This window comes from Babylonia areolata, chromosome 1 (genome assembly GCF_041734735.1).
Source record: "Babylonia areolata isolate BAREFJ2019XMU chromosome 1, ASM4173473v1, whole genome shotgun sequence".
Classification (NCBI taxonomy): domain Eukaryota; kingdom Metazoa; phylum Mollusca; class Gastropoda; order Neogastropoda; family Buccinidae; genus Babylonia; species Babylonia areolata.
Window position 1 is genome coordinate 19,095,430 of NC_134876.1, and position 20,878 is coordinate 19,116,307.

Below are 20,878 nucleotides of genomic sequence, written 5' to 3' on the forward strand. Positions count from 1 at the left end.
TCTCATTTCTTGTACAATGTCACTGATCAGTCTCGGAGATCCCTATACAATGTCACTGATCAGTCTCATTCCTTGTACAATATCACTGATCAGTCTCAGATATCCTTGTACAATGTCATTGATCAGTCTCATTCCTTGTACAATGTCACAGATCAGTCTCAGAGGTCCCTATACAATGTCATGGTAAAAATTCAGAAAATGCACATATTCTTTGATCATTGTAAATGCACACTGATGATATTGCAAACAAACTTGCATTTTTTTGTTGCTGTATATCTGCATAGAAATGAAACACACACACACACACACACACACAGAGTGAACAACAAAGAAGGCAAAACACCAGAAGAAAAATGGGAATAAATGAAGCACTCCAACAGCTTGGATTGGTAAGTTTTGGTACAGTAATTTTTATTTTGAGGTTACAAAACAAAAATAAATTCATACTTTGTATATCAGTATGTTTCTTAAAAAACATATGTTAATTAAACTCACTCACAAAGCTCAATATTATGTTACACTGTTACTGTGTCATACTAATTCATGCTATTAAATTGAGCACCACTCATTCAGTTCATCAAAGCATACATGAACTGCATTCTGTCATTACCGGCAGTAAAGTAACACTTAAGGGCTGATGCTGCCATCTTAAAACAGCAGGAAATCTTTAATCTAATAAATCAACACTAGTTTCTGCTCCACGTTTTGAAATTCTGTGCAACCTCAGTAACTACCTTGGCTTCCCACTGTAGCTGAATTGTATTCGGGTTGTTTTGGAAGTAAAACAGCAGCCATGTTTGAAAAGGACAAGAAACTGGGGGAACTGCAACGCTCAATCAATGCATAACACCCACAAAACTATTCTGAAAAAAAACCCCAACACAATTCATTATGTGTTTGTTTTTTTAAACAACCAATCACAAGAATAGGATGTTTGTAGCATGAACACAAGTGATGTCACAACTTGCGTGCTGACAAAGACCATTTATCTAAAAACTCTTCCCAAAATTTTCAAGCTAAATGTTCATGACATGAGCCAACACTTTCACAGTGAAGCAGTTTTAAGAGAGAGAATGGATTTTGGAAAGGAATTTGCATTAATTAAGAGTGTCATCATCATAGGTTGGAAGCCCAGTGGTGCAGATATGTTGGCAGGAAGTGGCAACCTTTTACAGAGGCTTTGTACCCTACACAGACAGCTCCTTTATGAATGCATCAGATTCTGAGTACACTGTGTACACAGCAATTTTTTTTTTTTAACTGCACAGAGAAGGTACTAAGATGCACTAAATTTGTGAAACTGTGTTGGTTGCTGTTAGTGTGTGTGTGTGTGTGAAGTTTGTGTATGAGGATATGCATAAGTGTGTATGCCTTGGTAACCTTTTACAGAGTAACAGACTTTGTAAAATACACAGACAGCTACTTTCTGAATGCATCTGATTCTCAGTGTGCAAATTTATGAAGTAAGAATCATTAGATATGTATAAGTGTACATGCATCTGTGGCTGCACATCATTGTCAGCAAGCATGCATGTGTGTGTGCAAGTGTCCTGACATTTAGAAAAATAGGAATTTTTCAGCTCACGCACACAAAATATTTTTCTGTTGTCATTTTCAAACATAAATCAAACTTTCCCAAAAATGTTAAACAGTTATTCCTTTCTATCATTATAGTTTGCGGAAGATACAACAGTGTGAATTAATCTGATAAAAAGTATGTATAAACATATTTTCTGATCTGATCAGTAATATAGAGTGAAGACATTCAATGGGAGATCTGGTAATCCTCAGGAAAAAAGTCAGTGGGTAGCCCTGACAAGTGACACAGCCAGGAATCAATATATATAATAACTTTTTTTTTAAAAAGAAAGAAAAAAACAATAACAAAACACACACACACACACTGAACTTAAGCCATTACGACACTTTCAAACATGAAGCATAAATTTCTTTTCAGCTGGTTTAATTCCTTCACTGGAAGACTGGCAGTTTGTTTCATTGACAATATTTTCATACATGTTTAACATTTAGTCTGGCCTTAGTTTATATAGTAATAAAAATATTCTGTATCTGCTTTCATCATTATTCTCTACATTAAAGCAACTATAACGCATGGCAGTGTGCTGGTTCTATCACAATGGCCCATAACTGTAATAAGAATACCAGTAACTAGATTTTTTTCTGAGTCCAAGGCAAAAGGTTATTTCCAGACATATTTTGGTTTTCAAACACAATTATTAATAGTATACTGTATACAATATATATATCTCTGTATATATATATTCAGAGACCATCTCAGAAGACAAATGCAGCAAGTCAGCTACTGTGCACTTGTGCAGCATCTGATGGTCAGGCAGCAAAAACAAGTGGAGGCATACTTGTTGAGAATCCAATGACAATGTCTGGGAACGGACTGGACATGGTTGCAAGGGATTGGTTCTTGCAACGTTTGGCAGACTGCGTTTGCGCTCTACAGTTGTACAGAGGACAAATCTCATGACAATGCTGGGCCTTCAGGCTGCTCAACCAGTCCCTGTCATCTTTACCACCTTTCCAGCAGTCACCTTTACAGCAGCCCTGCACACAGCTTGAGAGGGTGGGAACAAAACCAGAACAGAGATCTGCCTCTTTTTTTTTGCATTTCGGGCAAGGTCCCATAACATTGTCCAGATCAGCAGGCGCTTCCCCAATGTGGAACAGACGTGACTCCAAACGGCTTGTGGTGATTTCTGGGTCACTGCCTTCTGCTCCCTCCTCGTCTCCCAAGCAGCTGTCATGGTTGTATTGGGGGACCTTCCTTTCTGAGTGGTTTCCGTCCCTGTGGGAGGCGTAGTTGTCAGAGACAGCATAGACGAACTGTGCCAGGTGAGACTTCAGGGTCAGCACTGCCATCAGCTGGGACAGTATGGTATCCACAACGGACTGACCACCCATCCAGGGCTCATCCCCTGCTTTGGACTCTTCTTCCTCTGCCTCTTGCCTGGTCTCATTGTCCGGCAGTCCAGAGACTGGAGGAGGCATGTCAGGACAGCCCAGAGCTGGGTGAGGACAGAGGGCGGGTAGTGGACCAGGCCCAGCAGCAAGGTTGGTGTGGAGGGCAGGCCCAGCAGCAAGGTTGGTGTGGAGGGCAGGCCCAGCAGCAAGGCTGGTGTGGAGGGCAGGCCCAGCAGCAAGGTTGGTGTGGAGGGCAGGCAACAGGACAGGCAGCAGACCGACGGAGGACAGGGCCACACAGGCGTTGGTCACCAGGATGGTGGACCCCACCATGTTCATCACTCCGACCATGTAGGCTGCTGAGCTCACTGCCACCACCTGCAACACACAGCCCCCACCATGTACACCACACCAGCAATGTGGGAGTGCAGTCACAACAAAATCAAGCACATGAAAATGCGATCCTTGTCTTTGTCAACTAGAAACCCACTCTGACAGTGATTTATTTGTGTATTATAAAAACAAGAGACAAAGCACTATTGAGTATGAACATAAGTGGAGAGAAAAAAGAATGTTGCAAAGAAAAAAAAAGACTTAACCATTCCTGTACATCATGGGTGTACTCACACCCACACACGTGGTTTTTGCTCAGCAACTCAAGAAATTTTGAAGCCACTTCCATTAAATTTCATGACTTTGTTTATAATATATCATATCACATACCAACTGAAAATTAGTTTGTTTTATCCATAATCCATAAACAAATAAATAAATATACAATAAACGTCCCAGTATGTCGTGGGTGTGAGCACATCCATACTCTCAAAGAACAAACTTTGAGCGCTGTACGTCGTGGGTGTGGAGCCACCCATACTTACAAAGAGGAAGCCTTGTGCGCCTTACGCTGTGGAGTTTTTACTCTGAAGTTTAACTCAAAATGGATATTCATTGTACAAGATAACAGAACTGATTTATGTACAATTTTGAATGAATTGTTTTTCTTGTAGAAAAGAGTATCGTCAAAACTGATTGGTACTAGTGATTTTTATCTAGTTCGAAAACCTTTTTTGAGAACTGGATATTATTATATTTCTGAAATTCATTGCTCTAAATCTAGGAAATCAGCCTATGGAAAAAAATATTTAAAAAGTGCCAAGAATGCTGACATCTCGGTCAAGGGAAATAGGACTGGTACCAGTGCTGCCGGCATCAGTTGAACTCCATGCAGTAAGCACACTGTGCTTGTATCTGTTATCACATCATGTGATAAGGGGAGGAAAAAAGGGGGGAAAGAAAGTGAAGGGCTAGAAAGAATCACTTACACTTGTGTCGGCACTTTTACAATCCTGACGGCATATGGAATGGACGTGCATGCATTTGTGTGTGTGTGTGTGTGTGTGTGTGTGTGTGTGTGAGTGTGTGTAGAGGATGGGGTGTGTGTGTATGCACATAAACCCACAAAACAAACAGTGTTTCCTATAAGCCTAAAATCTGATACAAAACCCAAAAATTTCTGCAATGATTACACAGAATCACCTTGTTTACAAACATGAGCCATCACTGCTCTCTAAAAGCTTGTGGTAAAGTACTATTTTCTCACAGTCCCATCTTTTGCTCTCTTTCAGTAGTGACTTTTGCCCTATATCCTTCCCATCCCTGCCTTTTCTTCAATTTTTTTTTTAGTCCATCTTTAGGGCAAGGTGTTGGTTGTAAAAAGACTTGTACTTATCAATTCCCCTGTTAATAAAGGTATGTATTATCTTTTCCCACACGCAACCACACCCTGCTTCATTCTATAACAATGTGTTAGCACTCCACAGGGATATGGCAACTGGGGCTGTGATATGCATATCCAGCACTGCAGCAGTCAGTAAGTTGGTGTTCATTATGCCTTTTGGACTTGGCATGTGCAGGACATCATCTGCCAATTCTGATGACATTAATGATTAACTGCTAAGTGATGGTGCCAAACTGATTGAGAACCCCCCCTCCCCCTCCTTGCCAACGCAAATAATTTTCATGCAGCGGTGGCATTGGGCATGACTGTGAGTGTCCAAAGGTTCAAGGTCCATGTATGGACCGCGATGTTTACTTCCCCCTTCATTAACCTTTGAGAGGTGGTGTGGGTGCAAGGCATTGGGATGAGACAATAAACCAAGGTCCTGTGTGCAGCATGCATTTCGTGCGTGTGAAAGAACTCAAGCAACAAAAGGGTTTTTCCTTGTTAAAAATTTTGTTGAAAAATTCCACTTTCATAGTAAAACAAATACACCTGCGGACAGAAAAAAAAGAAGGAAAAAAAAAAGGTTGGTGCTGGTGCATTGTGGAGATGTGTCATACCCAGGGAGAGCTGCCTGAATTTCTCGTAGCAAAGTCTGTTGTGACAAAAAGTAATAAAAAATAATACAATGTCTTCTGTCTGTAACTGGTCAGAGATGTACACTGTAATGCGCTTCATACAAACAAATGAATGTAATACACTGATTGCATCATCACTTAGAGAGAATGGCATTATACAAACTGATCAGAACCTGATCACGCGACTGACACGTAACATGCACTGTACCTGTAGCCATTCCAGTCCCTTGTCCGGCCCCAGCAGCTGCATCCAGGTCTCATCCAGCAACAGACAGAGGTCTGTGTAGGAGAACCAACCCCTTCTCAGGCCTTCTCTCAGGGCAATGCTGACACAGAACACACGCCGCCATTAGTATAAAAATCACCAATGTCCAGTGTTACTCGTTCCAACAACACAGGTCTGTGTATCACTGTATGTCATGCTCCTTGTAACAATAACGAGTAAGACAAAATATTTACAAAAAAAAAAAGAAAAAAAAAGAGTTATAAATACACATACAGACATCAAAAACATCGTACACATCAAAAACATCATACACAAATAAGTGTGTACACACACAAACATGCAACCAAACACACCTGTGCACACACACACACACACACATAACAAGCAGAAATTACAGAATGGAAGGTGCTTTTTTTGAGAGACTGAATTTGAATTTGCACCATATATCCTACAATTTCTTGTACAAGGGCTTTGGGTCACAATACAAGGGCAGCCTGCGGAGTCTAAATGAGTGGAGATGGGTAGAGGTGGTGTCACTGATGTTGGGATTGGGATCCGCATCCAAAAAATTCCAACCAACGCACACAGTGGAATGAGGGAGAATAAGAATATTCAGTTCAGTTTCAAAAAGTGTCAATGCATGCGGACTGATCCATAATGATACACAGTGCACCACATTCATGCACACCGATATTACCTCTTTTCAATGGATAACATTGCCTGGTCAAAGTCCTCTTTCCTGATGTACAGATCCCAGTCCTGGAACAAATAAGATATTCACTGCTGAACAGCCTCTATTACATTCTAACAATGACCATCGACATGCTTGATGGGTTTTTTTTGTGTTCAATCTCTTATTTAAATGAACATTGTGGTAGCCAAAAATAATCAATTTCTTTGCTAATCTTGTACAGCTTACTAACAAAAGTAACTTTCATATAAAAAAAAACACACCCAAAAATCCAACAAAACATGCACACACACACACATACAAAATCTATATGAATGTGCTTATTTGTTCAACTTTCTAGAGTTCTTTGCATTGCATTAATCACAAAATTTGGCCAAAAGAGCATACACACTAACCATAACTTGCTATGATTGAACATGTCACAGAAACATGACGCAAAAGTGTTTTGAAACTGAACAAAGTGTATGGAACTGCATGAATAAAACCGAACAGCCCAAACAGAACTGATTCAATAAGAGATAATACTGCACAAGAAATGTCAGTATTGTTTTAGTTTTTGAGTGAAACTGACCAAAGCATCCAGAAAGTTCCTTTCCATTTTGTTGATTTCATCTGTTTCCAGTCCTGCATTTTCAGCCCATTCATCGTTGAAGACTTCTCCATCCACACCTTCATCATACAGGTACTTGGAGGCCATCATCTGTAGTGATACAATGGCATAATGCATCATTATTAGTAGATTATATCCCTCAGAATCCAACTAGAAGTAAACAGAAACAGATCATCATTTTTGTGTGTTATACTACTTAAAATTCTCTTACTAGAAATCTGCAAGTACAGAATATCACCTTCTGATCGTATCAACAATTACCTAACTAGAAAATTTACCTCATCCACCTTCTGTTCAAACTCAATCCCAGAGACACAAAGAAATAGACAGCTAACTACTAACTTATGGCCCTGTTAAACATTTAGATGGAAAAAGCAAGAGAGAGAGAGAGAGAGAGAGAGAGAAAAAAAAAAGAGCAATGTGAGGAAGAGGAGAGAACTGGTATGAAATGACTTCAAGCCACATAATATAATAGTTGAGAATCAATAAGCTTAGCTACCCATGAGACACCAAACAAAAAGGTGTTAGTGTATAGAGGCAGGGAGGGAGGGAATGTGTGTGTATGTGTTGATTGAAACCGATACATAGCGCCTATCCCTGGTCAGAGACCAAGCCCTATGCCCTTTTCAAGCACACAGTCATTAGCCCAACAGGCTACCTACTTGGGAGGATGTGTGTGTGTATGTGTGGAGGTGGGGGGAGTGCTGTAATATGAAACAAATGAAGGTATTGGAACTTGTAAATAGTCAGGAAAAAATGTCCCATGTAGCATTACCATGGAGATAATGAAGAGGTCAGAGGATGACACCTGGGCGATGTAATCAGGACGTCTGCGCTGAAGACGTTTTGCGTACACCATGCTCATGGCCACAGAGGATGCAGAAACCGAGTCCTGGCTGCAGTCAACAGACATTTTCAATACGCAAGTCAAATAAACATGAATGTGATAAATCACTGCTTACTGCCTAGTGAATACTAACTATCCAAGTTTGTTAATAATTAAATTTAAAAACTGCATCTTTGGCGAGTCTGTACCTTATCATTTTTCATTATATTCCTGTACCTTATTCATACCACATGTACCCTTAAATGTACTTGGAGCTGCAGGACAAATAAATATAAATGCATTTTATTATAAATATCAACAAAATATTTTCAGACACTTCACTGTCAAGCACCAATACACAGACACAGAAGTAAGCATACTGTACAGGGATTCCCACAATACGCAAAATTCTGGTCAATTGCCATTCAAGCAAAACCATTGTCACATTACACACACACACAAAGAAAAAAAAAGACACTGAATCACTAAAATGGCACCCTCAACAGACAAATAGCTGAAGCAAAAAGTAATGAAGTTGTTGCAGCAAAGGCTGTGAACTAAAGTGTCCATGTTTAGTATGAACAGGATGAAAAAGAAAAAAAAAAAGAAAAGGAAAAAAGGAAAAAAATAATAACGAATATTTTTGTCAAAAATCAAGTTACATTTCACTTTTCTGAAAGATCATGTTACATTTCACCTTTCTGGGTACGAGTCAGTAAAACCAACCTTAGATTTATTCTAAAAGTCAGAAAACCAGTCTTCTGAAGAAAACAAGCACATGTACACAGCTGAAGGAAAAACTCTGCTGAGTCTCTAAATCAAGTCTTCAATAAGGGTGAAAATACCCTCTGAACTTTCAAACAGATTGAGACAGAGGATGAAGCAACTCTCATACACAATCTTGCAAACATGGGGTACCCTTGTTTGATAATTACTAACTAGTGTAACTAGTGGCAGTGTGTCTGGGAGTTAAAATGGAACTTTACTCAAATTACAAATTTTCCATGAACCAGTTTTCCTGGATGAAAAATATGAAAAAAAAAAGAAAAAAAGAAGAAGAAGAAGTCAAAACAGCTTTTCCATCCTCAGAATGTCCTAAAACAAGCATTTTTGCTGGGGTGGAAATATGGTGTAGGCTTGGGAGGGTTTTCATAGACACCTTGTGACAGTTGAGGCAGACTGAAGATCCACATAGTCCAGCTTATGGGGTGCAAGATCCTGAAAGTACTCAACTGCCAGCTCTGGAAACCATGAAACACCAATATTAACATTAAATATTTGTGACAAAAGCAAAACATGCAATGAGGTAAGTGAATAACAAAAACCAAAATACAATTTATACAAATATTAACTTGTAGAATAAAACAACATCCGTTTGGTTTAATTTTCTGTTTTGGCCTGGATAGATGGAACATTCTCTAATAAGGCAATGCTGACCAATCCACTCATATTTTACCATCACTAAGAACTGCTTAATCATCACAATATGTCATACTTGGCTTTTTGGCTGCAGAACTGTTTGTCTGCATGTAGATTATGGAAGATCAAGTTCTACTGTTTCACAATCTATGATTGAATATATCCTGTACTTAGCACCAGAATGTAAGACTGGTATTATTGCCTGAAGTCAAAAAAAAAAAAAGAAAAAAAAAAAAAAAAAGTAAAGTAGTTCAAACAATCATTCTTTTGATTCTGGACAGTTTGAAGAAGATATATATCTAGCTGTGGATATAACTAGTGAGAAAATGATTCTTTGAAATCAAACACTGATTTAAAGCTGAGAACCTCAGGCATACATGACAGAAAGCAGGCTGCTATATTTATCATGTGGCTGCATAGTAAATATAATACAACAGGCTGCTATATTAGTATAAATTTCTATATCTTTGCATATATTTCTATTATCGGTGTAATGTGCCTGAGTGCATTACTGCCTATTAATCATTTCTTAAATGTTATCCACCCAGAAAACGGAGTATGGCTGCCTACAAGGCAGGGTAAAGACAGTCATAAACGAAAAAACCCACTTGTACAAATACAAGTGAACGTGGGAGCTGCAGCCCATGAACGGAGAAAAAGAAGAAGAAATGTTATCTCCCTGCTTTTGCCCAACCCTCTGCGCTCTGCCCACCCAACCACCTCATCAAACTTTCAACCTCTGAACATTGTACATGTTAAACTTTATTACTTTTTCTTCGTTTGTGGGCTGCAACTCCCATGTTCACTCATATACTTTGTACACAAGTGGGCTTTTATGTGTATGACCGTTTTTACCTCGCCATGTTGGCAGCATATTACAAATAACAGAGGTGATAAGTTTGAGTGAGAGAGAGAGAGAGGTGGAGTGGGGGAGGAGGGAGTGCACAGTTTGAGAGAGGGAGGAGAGACACAGAGAGACAATATATATATACATGAATAAGAATGAGAGTGGTTTATTGAGCAAAGGCCTTTGCCTATAGTCAAGGGGTGTGCTTCATTCCTGTCTTTTTTTCTTTCAAGCAAGTACTATGTTAGTGCACTTTCTATTCTTTTATATATATAATAAATTCATATGCTTCATAAAGACACAACTTTCGAATGGTATCAGCATTTATACAGGACATCAGAGAGAGAAAGAGAGAGACAGAGACAGAGACAGAGAGAGAAAAGGAGTGAGTGATAAAATTCCTCAGTAAAGAACTGGAATCAAATGTTAATATGTAATTGAAGTATAGATTTATTTACACATTCACAGGAAACAGGAGACCAACCTGTCAGAACTAAAGGGCAATGCTCCGGCTCCAGTTCCCCACAGTACAGTGTTTTCTGCAGGCGCTTTCGAAAATTCTGATCCATTTTCGGTCTTCTGGAAAATAATGAAAATGGTAAAAAATATTTTTAAAAGGTGAAAAAATTCACAGCACAAGCTAATAACTTTTGCTGGATACGCTCCTTACTACTTCATATCTGAACATGTAAGAAAACAAATGTGTGAATGTAAAGTTACTTGTATTTCAGCAAAATCTGCAACATCTAGGACTTTTTGTAGGTGTGCATGCACATGTTGTACATATGTGTTTAGTATTGAGAATGGGTTTGAAGTTAAATGTATTTCTAAAGGATGTAATTGTTTTAAAACATTATTTATATACATGTATCTATCTCAGAATCTGTTACAATTGAAATAGGTTATCCATAAAGTAATTCACTTCAAGTATAATAAATAGTAATGGCTTCATTTCTGTGTTAGGCAGCATGAAGCTGAATGATACCATCACTCATCAGAAGCAAACATAACCTAGTAGTGCTACCTTATTCTTGTGTTCATTCTCTCTCCTTTAACTTCTTTGTTTACTGGTTTTTTCTCCTCTTCTGATGTACTGTACTTTTTTTTTTAAATTAAAAAAAACCCTTCAACTTCCATAAGTATTTTCAATTTCTTAACAAAATAATCACCCATCTAAAAATTTTAAAAAAAGAAGAAAAAGCTTAAAACAGCTAAAAAGTATGTACAACTAAAAGTATATGTCTTCTTACAGGAAAATGAATGGAGAAAATAATTATCATAATGTTCAATGTTGACAGGATGAAATAATTCTGGGGAAGATAACCCAGATTTTGAGAAAACAAACACAAAACATTTATAATAAAAAAAAGAAAGAAAAAAACAAAACAAAAAAACAAAACAAGAAAAACAGAAGAAGTCTATTTTAATTTTTATGGGTGGAATGGTACAAAAATATTTGCTGATGTACTAGACACAACCACCAAGTGCAATTCTGTTTTTCCTTCAATATTATATTGTTTTAACCAAGAACACACAGGTCTACAAACACTTTCACACAGCGTTACAATACAAAAGCTAACTGTAAACAATATTTTGGTTTAAAGTCTTCATCTGGAGTGTTTCATAGTAAATGAAAACCCCCAAATGAAGGTTTCAAGCTAAAATATTGGGTTTTACTTCTAACATGCCCCCTTCCTGTCAGTGTCCCTTGTAGCATTCAATCATCATCAGGATTAATACCAGAATTACTTCAGCTGATCAACAACAACATTACTTTGCTTCCTATCACATTTTGTAGTTGCTATTGTTAACGTGTGGAAAATCAAACAAAATTCCAGCCATTTCTTCTGCACCGTAAGTCTTGGCAGGCCAAGCTGACATGCTGAATAACTTCTCACTTCACAAAACAACAACAAAAATATATCAAAATCAAGCCAAAACATGCTAAGATATTGCTCAGAATGTAAAAAAACAACAACAACCATAGATCAAAATCAAAACAAGCTGAGATATTTGTTAGAACATGTATCGCGGTAGCTGCAATTTGTAAAAGGAAGTAAGAGTACTCAAGTGACTGGATGGACCGTTGATAATGTAGTTACCCCCAAAGTGTGGATATATCTGTGGTTTGAAGTGAAAGGCTTAATTCCACATGGTGTTTTGGATTATAAGATACCTCCCCTAAATCAAACTGCTTAAAATCATTAGGATTATTCAATGTTCATCCATATGTTAGGCGCACCAGATAACAGAGTGCAATAAATTCATGGTTCAAATGAACTGCAGCCAAGATGTGCAGTGCAACCTACAGCAGCAATTTTTAAGAAAGGATCTAGGTCCAAGCCAGGAGACTATTGACCAGTCAGTCTGACTTGCATCAAATGTAAGATTCTGGAATCCTTTGTAAGGGATGCCATTATTTCTTGCATGGATACTACTATACTACTATTAGTGTATGCTGCCAACATCAGTACATGGCTTTAGAACTAGAACTTGTAAAAGCAAAAGGTCTTGTGTCGCACAGCTTTTACAGGAGAAATATAAGGAAATTACTAAGTTACTTGACAAAGGTGATCCTGTAGATATGATTTATCTAGATTTCCGTAAAGCTTTTGACAGTGTGCCACATGAAAGATTGTAATAAAGGAAACTAGAAGCTTATGGTACAGTCGCTAGCTTACACAAATGGACAAGAGATTTTTTGACAGAAAGAACTCAGAAAGTCAGAGTTAGTGATGAGTACTCCTCTGAGGCTGACAGCTGCAGTGGATTACTGCAGGGAAATATTCTAGGACCAGTACCTTTTACTATTTTTATAAATGACCTTCACACTAGAAAAAATTCATCGGCTAACCGAATTGCTCAAACATGGAATGCACTACCAACCGAACTTAAACTTGCACAAAATACTAACACGTTCAAAAATCTCCTTGACACCAACACCATCTTAAAAGAATAATTTTTTGATTATGATGAATAAAACAAAGTTTCTTATAGAAGTGTACTTGCGTACCCCGACCAGCAACAACAAAAGAAGAAAATAAATAAATAAAACATAATGGAAGAAGCGAAGATCAAGATTCGATAGGGACATAAAAAGGCCGGGAGGTCGAGGCAGATACTACTACTACTACTACTAGATGAATGAAAGCAAAGTTCTTACAGAGGCATACTTGCGCATCCCGCCGAACAACAACAAACAAAAGAAGAAAATAAATAAACAAAATAAAAAGAATGAAGTAAAGATGAAGATTCGATGGGGACATAAAAACGGCCGAGAGGTCAAGGCAGATGACCTGCCAGTCACGACGAGTACTACTACTTCCTTCCTCCCGTTGACTGAGTGATCACAGTCAAGATCTTGTTATTCTATCACTACTACTACTGTTAAACCAAAAGTAAACTTACATGGCAGCCGAAAAACGAACATGTACACAAGTGGTGAAACAGGAAATTATATAATTCCCAGTCTGCAGTATCTTGACAAAAGTCGTCAACACAAAAAGTCTACTGTTGAAAACACGTGGAAGTGGACACAATCCTCGGTTTCAAAATAGTTCCTTCAAGCATGACCGGAAGTTTTGGAGGACTGCACTTGTGTACTCTATTCATAGAGAGGGGACAACAAAATATTATCACTGTTTGAGTAGCGAAGCCTTTTATTGCCTCGGACAGTTTCTGATGTAACTATTTAGTCTGTCTTTTTTAGATTATTACTTTTGTATGGGAATATGTGGGAATAATTTATTATGTGGTAAAGGCCCAGATTTACTTATAAATCATATTACCATGTGAAATGAGTGCGTACAATGGCTGAAAGACATACAAAGTGAGCACGGTCCTTTCTTTAAATGATAACTGATATGATGAGCAAATACGTGCGGAAACGAACAGTATTTTAGTGAGTTTATGAATCAGTTACTAAGGCACACAAAGCGAGTGAGTCATTCACAAAGGCACTCAAAACATCCTGATCAAGAATTTCATTTCGACAATGACACACTTTCGCCATCCAACCATATGATTTCTGATCTGCATTCAACATTACAGTTAAGGATGTTAACACAGCAATATATATCAGGATTCATAAAAACATTCTTACCAGAACAACGTTAATAAGAATAATGTAAGCCGAAGCAATCAGAAAACAAATCACGAGGCAGCCCTTTTGCCTCCTCCAGCCACAATTACTTCGCGGCTAATCTCGCGAGAGTTTGCTAGGTGTGGTGGTGCTCTCTGAAATGGCGATATGGGATCAATAGCTCGTCGTGATATTATGTGAAGTGTATTTTTCGTTGAACCCTTGAAACAGATCATGGCTGGCGTCGAGGTAGATGTTGCATCCTTGCCTGAAGATGTAAGGGAGAAGCTTGCCGAGCTCGATTTGGAGCTTTCTGAAGGTAGGCATCCTGCAAGACCTGTGTATTTCCTTGTCATTTTCATACATAATTATCCTCCGGTACGGAGTTCCTAGACCATTCTGTCTTCAGCATTCTTATGTTGTGTTCTTTGTTTTTGCCTCACAGATTATAAATTGAATCTGGAAGAAAATCAGCTGTTAGAAAAACAGTAGTCATGTAATTGTTTAGAAGAATTTTGAACGCCGTTTGGACATGATAATGTTTCTGACCTGGTTACAGACGGGGGAAAAAAAGTAGACTCCAGTTCATCAGTAGACTCCAGTTCATCAACTGATAGTGATAGATCTTGTCTGCTTCTTTTCCGTTTTCTCACTGGTCATTAGATTTAGAGTCCGTTCATCAGCATTCTCAGATATCGCAAATAGATAATGAGATGTATACTTTTAAAACAGTACTATTGGAATGTTCAGTCTGACTTCCGAAACCTCAGTTATAGTGGCTGAAGACAGGAACACGAGTAGACATTCACATTAGACTATCACGAGACTATTGTGCACATGCATGAATTACATACTTAGCAAATCCAACATATTTAACAAATGCCATGTGTTAACAAGAAGTATGTTTATATCTATTTATTTAAAACTCTCAGTTTACAAATAGTGAAATACAATTGAATTATTACTATTTTTATTTAACAAAAGTTTAAGTATTGTGTGGAACTAAAAAGTGCTGATATATAATTTTTAATGACCTATCTTCCATTTTTTGGTTTTTGTTTATGGTTTGTACATGTACACAAATGTATGTATTATAATGATGTAAACAGTAATGTTTGAATACATGAATTTATGAAGACAAATAAAACAGGTAAAATTTTTTTTCTAAAGCTGGCACAAGGCATCAATTCTCGATTTGTGTGAAACGAGCAGTTTGACATCGGTTCTGAATAGTTAACGGATGTAACATTCAATTCTCGTTCAGTGAAAGTCTGTGTATTTTCAGTTCCAGCATTTTACTAGAAAATGGGGGCCTTTCTTGATTCTTGAGTTTGCATTCGCTGCTGTCCTGCATGAACTTTTCACTAATCGCTGATGGAAACAGTCTGTGTAACTAAAACAGCGTAAGTCTTCAGAACGACAAAAAAAGACCAACTTGGAATCCAGCTCTTGACCCACAGAATGACAGATAGGTCACCCCCATCACCACCTCCTGACACCATATTTGTCAAATCTCCCCACAAAAATTACCAATTAACTTCTTCCGATTTTTTAATTACTGACGAAACTTCACCAAAATTACCAGATGTAATGATAACTGTATTGTAGTCAAGTGACATTCTTCTTTGGATTTCTGCGAAGCACTGAGCTTCATATCGATTGAGGATTGATGCCCAGCTACTTCATAATGATATTTTTTTTTTTTGAATTAGTAAATATGAATTACTTAGATATGCTTGCCAGATATCACTTTTCCGTTTTCATTTTTCTTTTTTTGGCTACTTAAAAAAAAAAAGAAAAAAAAAGAGATTTTTTTGGTGATGATTTATGACAGTTGAAGCATCACATCAATTATGCCTTGTGGTAAACAACATAATAAGATTACCATGAATCTGTGAATGTCTGTCATTGAAAAACAACAAATGGTGCACATAAATGTATGTGGAGGGTCTAAAGAGACCAGGTCATAGCCACAATGACAGTGCTGTTATTATTGGTATTAAAATTCTTTTAACCATTGGTATCAAAAATATTTTTTTTAAATCCTAGGCTAGAAAAATGAACTTCACAATGAATAATTAATTCGTTATTTTTTTTTTAACTTGATCAGAATGAGATGTGTGGCCTAGCATTGTTTTAAGATAAATAAGATTATGTATTAAACTGTCACTTCAGTTGCTCAGTGTTATTCAGCCTGCTTTTTTGTATTTTTAAAGGTGATTTTCATATAATTTACTATTTAGTAATTCAAAATTTGAAATTACATTAAACTGTAGAAAGAACCAGTCAAAACTTATTAATATATCATATAGGGTATATTTGTAAAACAGTTCAGGAGCATTGAAAAGCAAGTGACAGGATAGCATCCATTGTTATTACTGTTAGTGTTAATTATCCAGTCTATCATTTTAATTTTCTTTTATTGTTGACATTTCTTCTGATCATGAAACTCAAGTTCATTGAGAGAAAGAGAGAGAGAGAAAAATGCTCAAGTTTAAGCCACATGTATTAATGTAGTGCAGTACATATATATTTTTTATGCTCTCAGACTGCAGTCACACACACACACACACACACACACACACACACACACACACACACACACACAGAGTATACATATGCATGCAAGTGTGTGTGTGCGCGCACATGCACAACCACACACACACACCCAGTATACATGCATGCAAGTGCACATACACACTCTGGTCTCCTTGTCTTCTGCTGTAGCTTGGAACATTTTGAAACATCTCAAACAAATGTGTGTGTGTGTGTGTGTGTGTGTGTGCAACATAAGGTCAAAAGTAGGTCGAGCTTTGCTTAGAATAATAATGTATTCAATTTCAAATATTGACAATTCAGACAGTAGTCATCTTGAAGTGTACTAAGTTTATAAAGTAACTCACCTTAAAAAGTCTGGGAGAGAAGCAAATGGTTAGACTTCCTTTTTATGAATGGCGGGCTCTGTACCAGACTCTGCTGAACTGCCATCGAATGAAGAGTGGGTTTCCTCTTGACCAGGCCTGGTTTGAGAGTTCTTCCCTTTTGAGCTGGAACCTAAGAGCAGAGTGGCTTATGTTACGCTGCAGTAATGAGGGCGGTATTAGTTGCAGAAATGAGACAAACTCTTGACAAGGCGAGTGGTCAGAATGTAACACAATATGGCATGCAGTCTGTGCCTTGGCATTGTAGAGTACACATGTACAGCCCTTTGTGCTTTTTCTGGTACTTGTAAATGTTTGGTTGTATCCTTGCATTGCAGGCTGTGCACTTGTAGGTTGGGGCGGTTCTCGGATGATGTCAGTGTTTACTGTGTTTGATGCCGTACTGTGACAAGTGGAACCCTTGTGACAAGGGTTTGCCTTTAGTTTAGTGTATTGTAATCTTTCTGATCAGAAAAAAAGCTGAAAGTGCCGTTTTCTAAGTCAAGCGATGATAATTGTACATGGTTGTTTTAGTATGAATTATTATTATTATCTGTTGAGCTCACTTGGAACCGCAGAGTGAATCTGTGTTAGGAACATACAGGAGTTCTAATGAGATTGAGAACATGAAGCAGTTGGGGGAAAATCTTAGTTGCAGAGAAAATCAGTGAAGATAGTTTCGGACATTCAATGAAACAGTAGAAAAAAATAATGTTTTCATAGCGTCTGAGTGTGATTCCAGTAATTTTTTTTCGTCAGTGCAATGTCATAATATGGAAAAGTTGTTGACTTGGACTCTTACGGAGTCATAGTTGGAGTTGGAGAGGAGTAGATTATTTTAATTTGTATACTCTTGGTATAGAGTAGGTTCTTGGTTGTTCAAGTTGCTGATTTTCTCCTCCTGTAAAACATGATTTGGGAATATGATGCAACAGAAAGAATAAGCTTAGATAAAGGGTCAGTCACTACTCAGTGTTTTGGCTTTGACTAATTGATAATTTTGATAATGGGTTGGTTATTTAGTATGCAGTCCAGTTTGTATTTTTGTTGTTGTGTTTTTGCAAACTAAACATGTTAGCCATGCATTTCCTTCTGGTAAAAGGGAAGCTACACTTCACAGTAAAAAGGTAACAAAGTCAATAGAAGTAGAAAGTTGTCATAACACAGTGGACTGTTAGGCATAAATACAATGAAGAAAACGCAGAGAATGAAGAATGAGTATATAAGGATGTGGCCTGAGATCCGTCCTGCTGGAAGCTTTGTGGAAGGCCAGCCACAAACCTATGGAATTGGCAACAACAGAGGAAGTGTCACATCCTTTACATCACTGCTTTCTCTTGGCTTGGACGGTAATTCAGGACATTCACCATTTCATGTTGGAGTGACTGATCATTTAACATCAACTTAGTTAATTATCACTTTAAGGTAAAAGATTTTAATTGTTTCAGTGATAATTTTTGTTATTACATGTGTATAAATATGGTTTTTGAATTATCAGTTTGCATGGCTAAACAGTGGTTTGTGGTGTTATGGTGTCAACACACGCTTGAGACATGCACATACATGCATGCACTCACACACACACATGTACGCTTACGGGTATGCACACATACACACACATACACACACTCACACACACACACACACACACACACACACACACACACACACACACAAACATACTCACTCTCGTCGATTACTATATACACACAGAGTGCAAACTGCCATGGAAAAATTTCAAATTAATTACTGTAATGCAAAACATACGCGGGTGCTAGTTATGGAGTAGTTTGATTTATTTTTGAGTTCTGTAAAACATAACATTGTAAAACAAATAGGCACACATAATTCGATATACGTTTTTATGAGAGGTTCTTTTCTTCTTCCCATTTTGAAAGGTAATAACTGAATTAATTAACTGTATTACCATAGTTGAAAATTTAAATGCAGTCTGATTTCATTTATACACAATAAAATATATAATTCTTTGCTATTTTGTTTTGTGACTATACATCATGAACAGTACAGGCACTACAGAACTGTGTTCCTCCAAATACCATTGAAATGCCACAGACATCTCAGTACATCTGAGTTTTTGTGACAAAAATAGCTGAATACCACCATTTTATGTGTCATTTGGTTTTAACTCCACATCCAAAGGTTTTTTGCTGTTATGCTGGATAGTGAAAGGAAAGTTGGGAAGAAACCGGCTGGCAGTAAAGGCACCTTTAGTGTTATGCTCTTGGTGTGGTGCCAGATTTCCACTGCAGCAACTTTCCCACAGGTAGAAAGCATTCTTTGCATCAGGAATAGTAATTAGCACCAACAGCTGTTTTCAGAGTCAGTTTTACGCTCCCACCCACTTTCCATCCCATCCTATTATCGTTCTTTTAGTTTTACTTTAGTCCCAGTTTGTGTGTGTGTGTGTGCTCGCGCACACACGTGTGTGTGTGTGTGTGTGTGTGTGTGTGTGTGAGAGAGAGAGAGAGAGAGAGAGAGAGAGAGAGAGAGAGAGCATGCATTTTGAGATTCATGGGTTCCAGCTTGATGACATTGTCACTGATCAAAATCAAAGTGATGCACTATTTTCTTTACCCTCTTGCCCTAGCCATTCATCCTGTAATTTCTTTGTCTCTGCTCTGCCTAAGCTTTTGACACCTTATTTAGTTATTACCCCTCTACTCCCCTCCTTATCTCCTCTGCTTAGTTCTGACAGCAGGTTGATAGAAAATAAATCATCTTGAAATGGGTCTATGATTTCACCATAAAAGTTAATCTGTCCAGTACTGAAGTAGCGACAATTTGTCAACATCTATTGTCCATACATACTAGTCCTAGTAATAGTCATCAGGTTAGTGTTTATAAACATTAAATAGACATAAGTGTGTTTCAGATGATTTTAGACTAAGAAAACACTTAGGAGAGACATATATATGTTCATAAAAATGTACTTTTGTTTAACTGCAGATGTTAAGGAAAGCTGTCAAGCAAAACAAATGCTCTTTGTACTTTGGAGTGTCTGGCATGAAATGAGTGTGGGTTTGTGTTACTGTTAGGCTATATAAAAAGAAAAAGGGGGAAAAACCCAAACAGCAACCCCCCAAAAAACAACCAAACAAACAAAAACAACAACAAAAAAACCAACAAACCATGCACTGCAACAATACAAGTGCATATGGAACAGCACAGCTAAAATGGTGAGCCAAAGCAAACGGCAGCAGTAATGCAACCGTCAACATTATATCAATTCACATTATAAACAGTGTGTTCTGCTTCATCATGTAAAACTTCCAAGGGGAATTATTATTAATTTACTGCTTTTACTGGTCAGATCATCAATTCCCAGTGAGAATGATATTGCACAGAAACTTATGAAAAGGTGTTTCGTGGTATAACTTGATTTAGGAAATCTGAAAGGGATGAGTATGAGAACACATGCATGGATGTATGTCGCTGAGCAATAAGTTGAATTAAAAACTGGTTGTATTAGACAATTACATATCTGCCCCAAACGCTCCTCTCTCTCTCTCTCTCTCTCTCTCTCTCACACACACAAATGCATGAGCATGCGCGCGCGCACGCACACACACACACACACAAAAAACCCACTGTCTTTTAGCTTTGGCTCAGTCCCAATTCTGTAACATCTGCACAGAATTGGGCATTCAGTTGATTATGAGCCTATTAAAGTTTTTATTTTATTTTTATTTTTAGATAGTTTGAATTGCATAAATTATTTTCAGAATTCTTCATAGCTTATTAAAGAAAAAAGAAAGAAAGAATTATTCATTGGTATAGATTTCCTGAATCTGGAAACATATTCATAAAGAAGAAATTTTCCTGTCTTGGTAGTTGGTATCAAAAGTTGAACAAACATTTAAGTGATTTCACACCTTTTTCGTATATTTTACACTTTTTTCCACATCAAAACTGATACAGGAAAGCCTAATTTACCTTCCTTGGAG

General features: G+C 37.6%; 2 protein-coding genes across 7 annotated transcripts in view; one reads left to right on the forward strand and one right to left on the reverse strand.

Moving 5' to 3' along the window:
- Nucleotides 1-390: 390 nt before the first annotated feature.
- Nucleotides 391-14,145, reverse strand: LOC143280470 (uncharacterized). 2 transcript variants are annotated; one of them, XM_076585134.1, is made up of 8 exons: nucleotides 14,014-14,145; nucleotides 10,396-10,487; nucleotides 8,805-8,886; nucleotides 7,595-7,715; nucleotides 6,781-6,909; nucleotides 6,216-6,277; nucleotides 5,501-5,618; nucleotides 391-3,312 (listed from the first exon to the last, which is right to left on the reverse strand). In XM_076585134.1, the coding sequence occupies exons 2-8, from the start codon at nucleotides 10,478-10,480 to the stop codon at nucleotides 2,350-2,352; spliced, it is 1,560 nt and encodes a 519-aa protein (XP_076441249.1). In that variant the 5' UTR covers nucleotides 10,481-10,487; nucleotides 14,014-14,145; the 3' UTR covers nucleotides 391-2,349. The 2 variants fall into 2 exon arrangements, with proteins under 2 accessions (XP_076441249.1, XP_076441241.1); XM_076585126.1 differs by having other exon boundaries at nucleotides 10,396-10,490; nucleotides 14,014-14,119.
- A 28-nt stretch (nucleotides 14,146-14,173) lies between these two features.
- The window catches only part of LOC143280435 (disco-interacting protein 2 homolog C-like), a 79,294-nt gene continuing 72,589 nt past the window's right edge, over nucleotides 14,174-20,878 (forward strand). For all 5 annotated transcript variants that reach the window (XM_076585078.1, XM_076585092.1, XM_076585086.1 and 2 more), the window contains exon 1: nucleotides 14,174-14,311. In XM_076585078.1, the coding sequence (XP_076441193.1) occupies nucleotides 14,227-14,311 (85 nt within the window). In that variant the 5' untranslated portion in view covers nucleotides 14,174-14,226. The remainder of the gene's footprint in view (nucleotides 14,312-20,878) is intronic.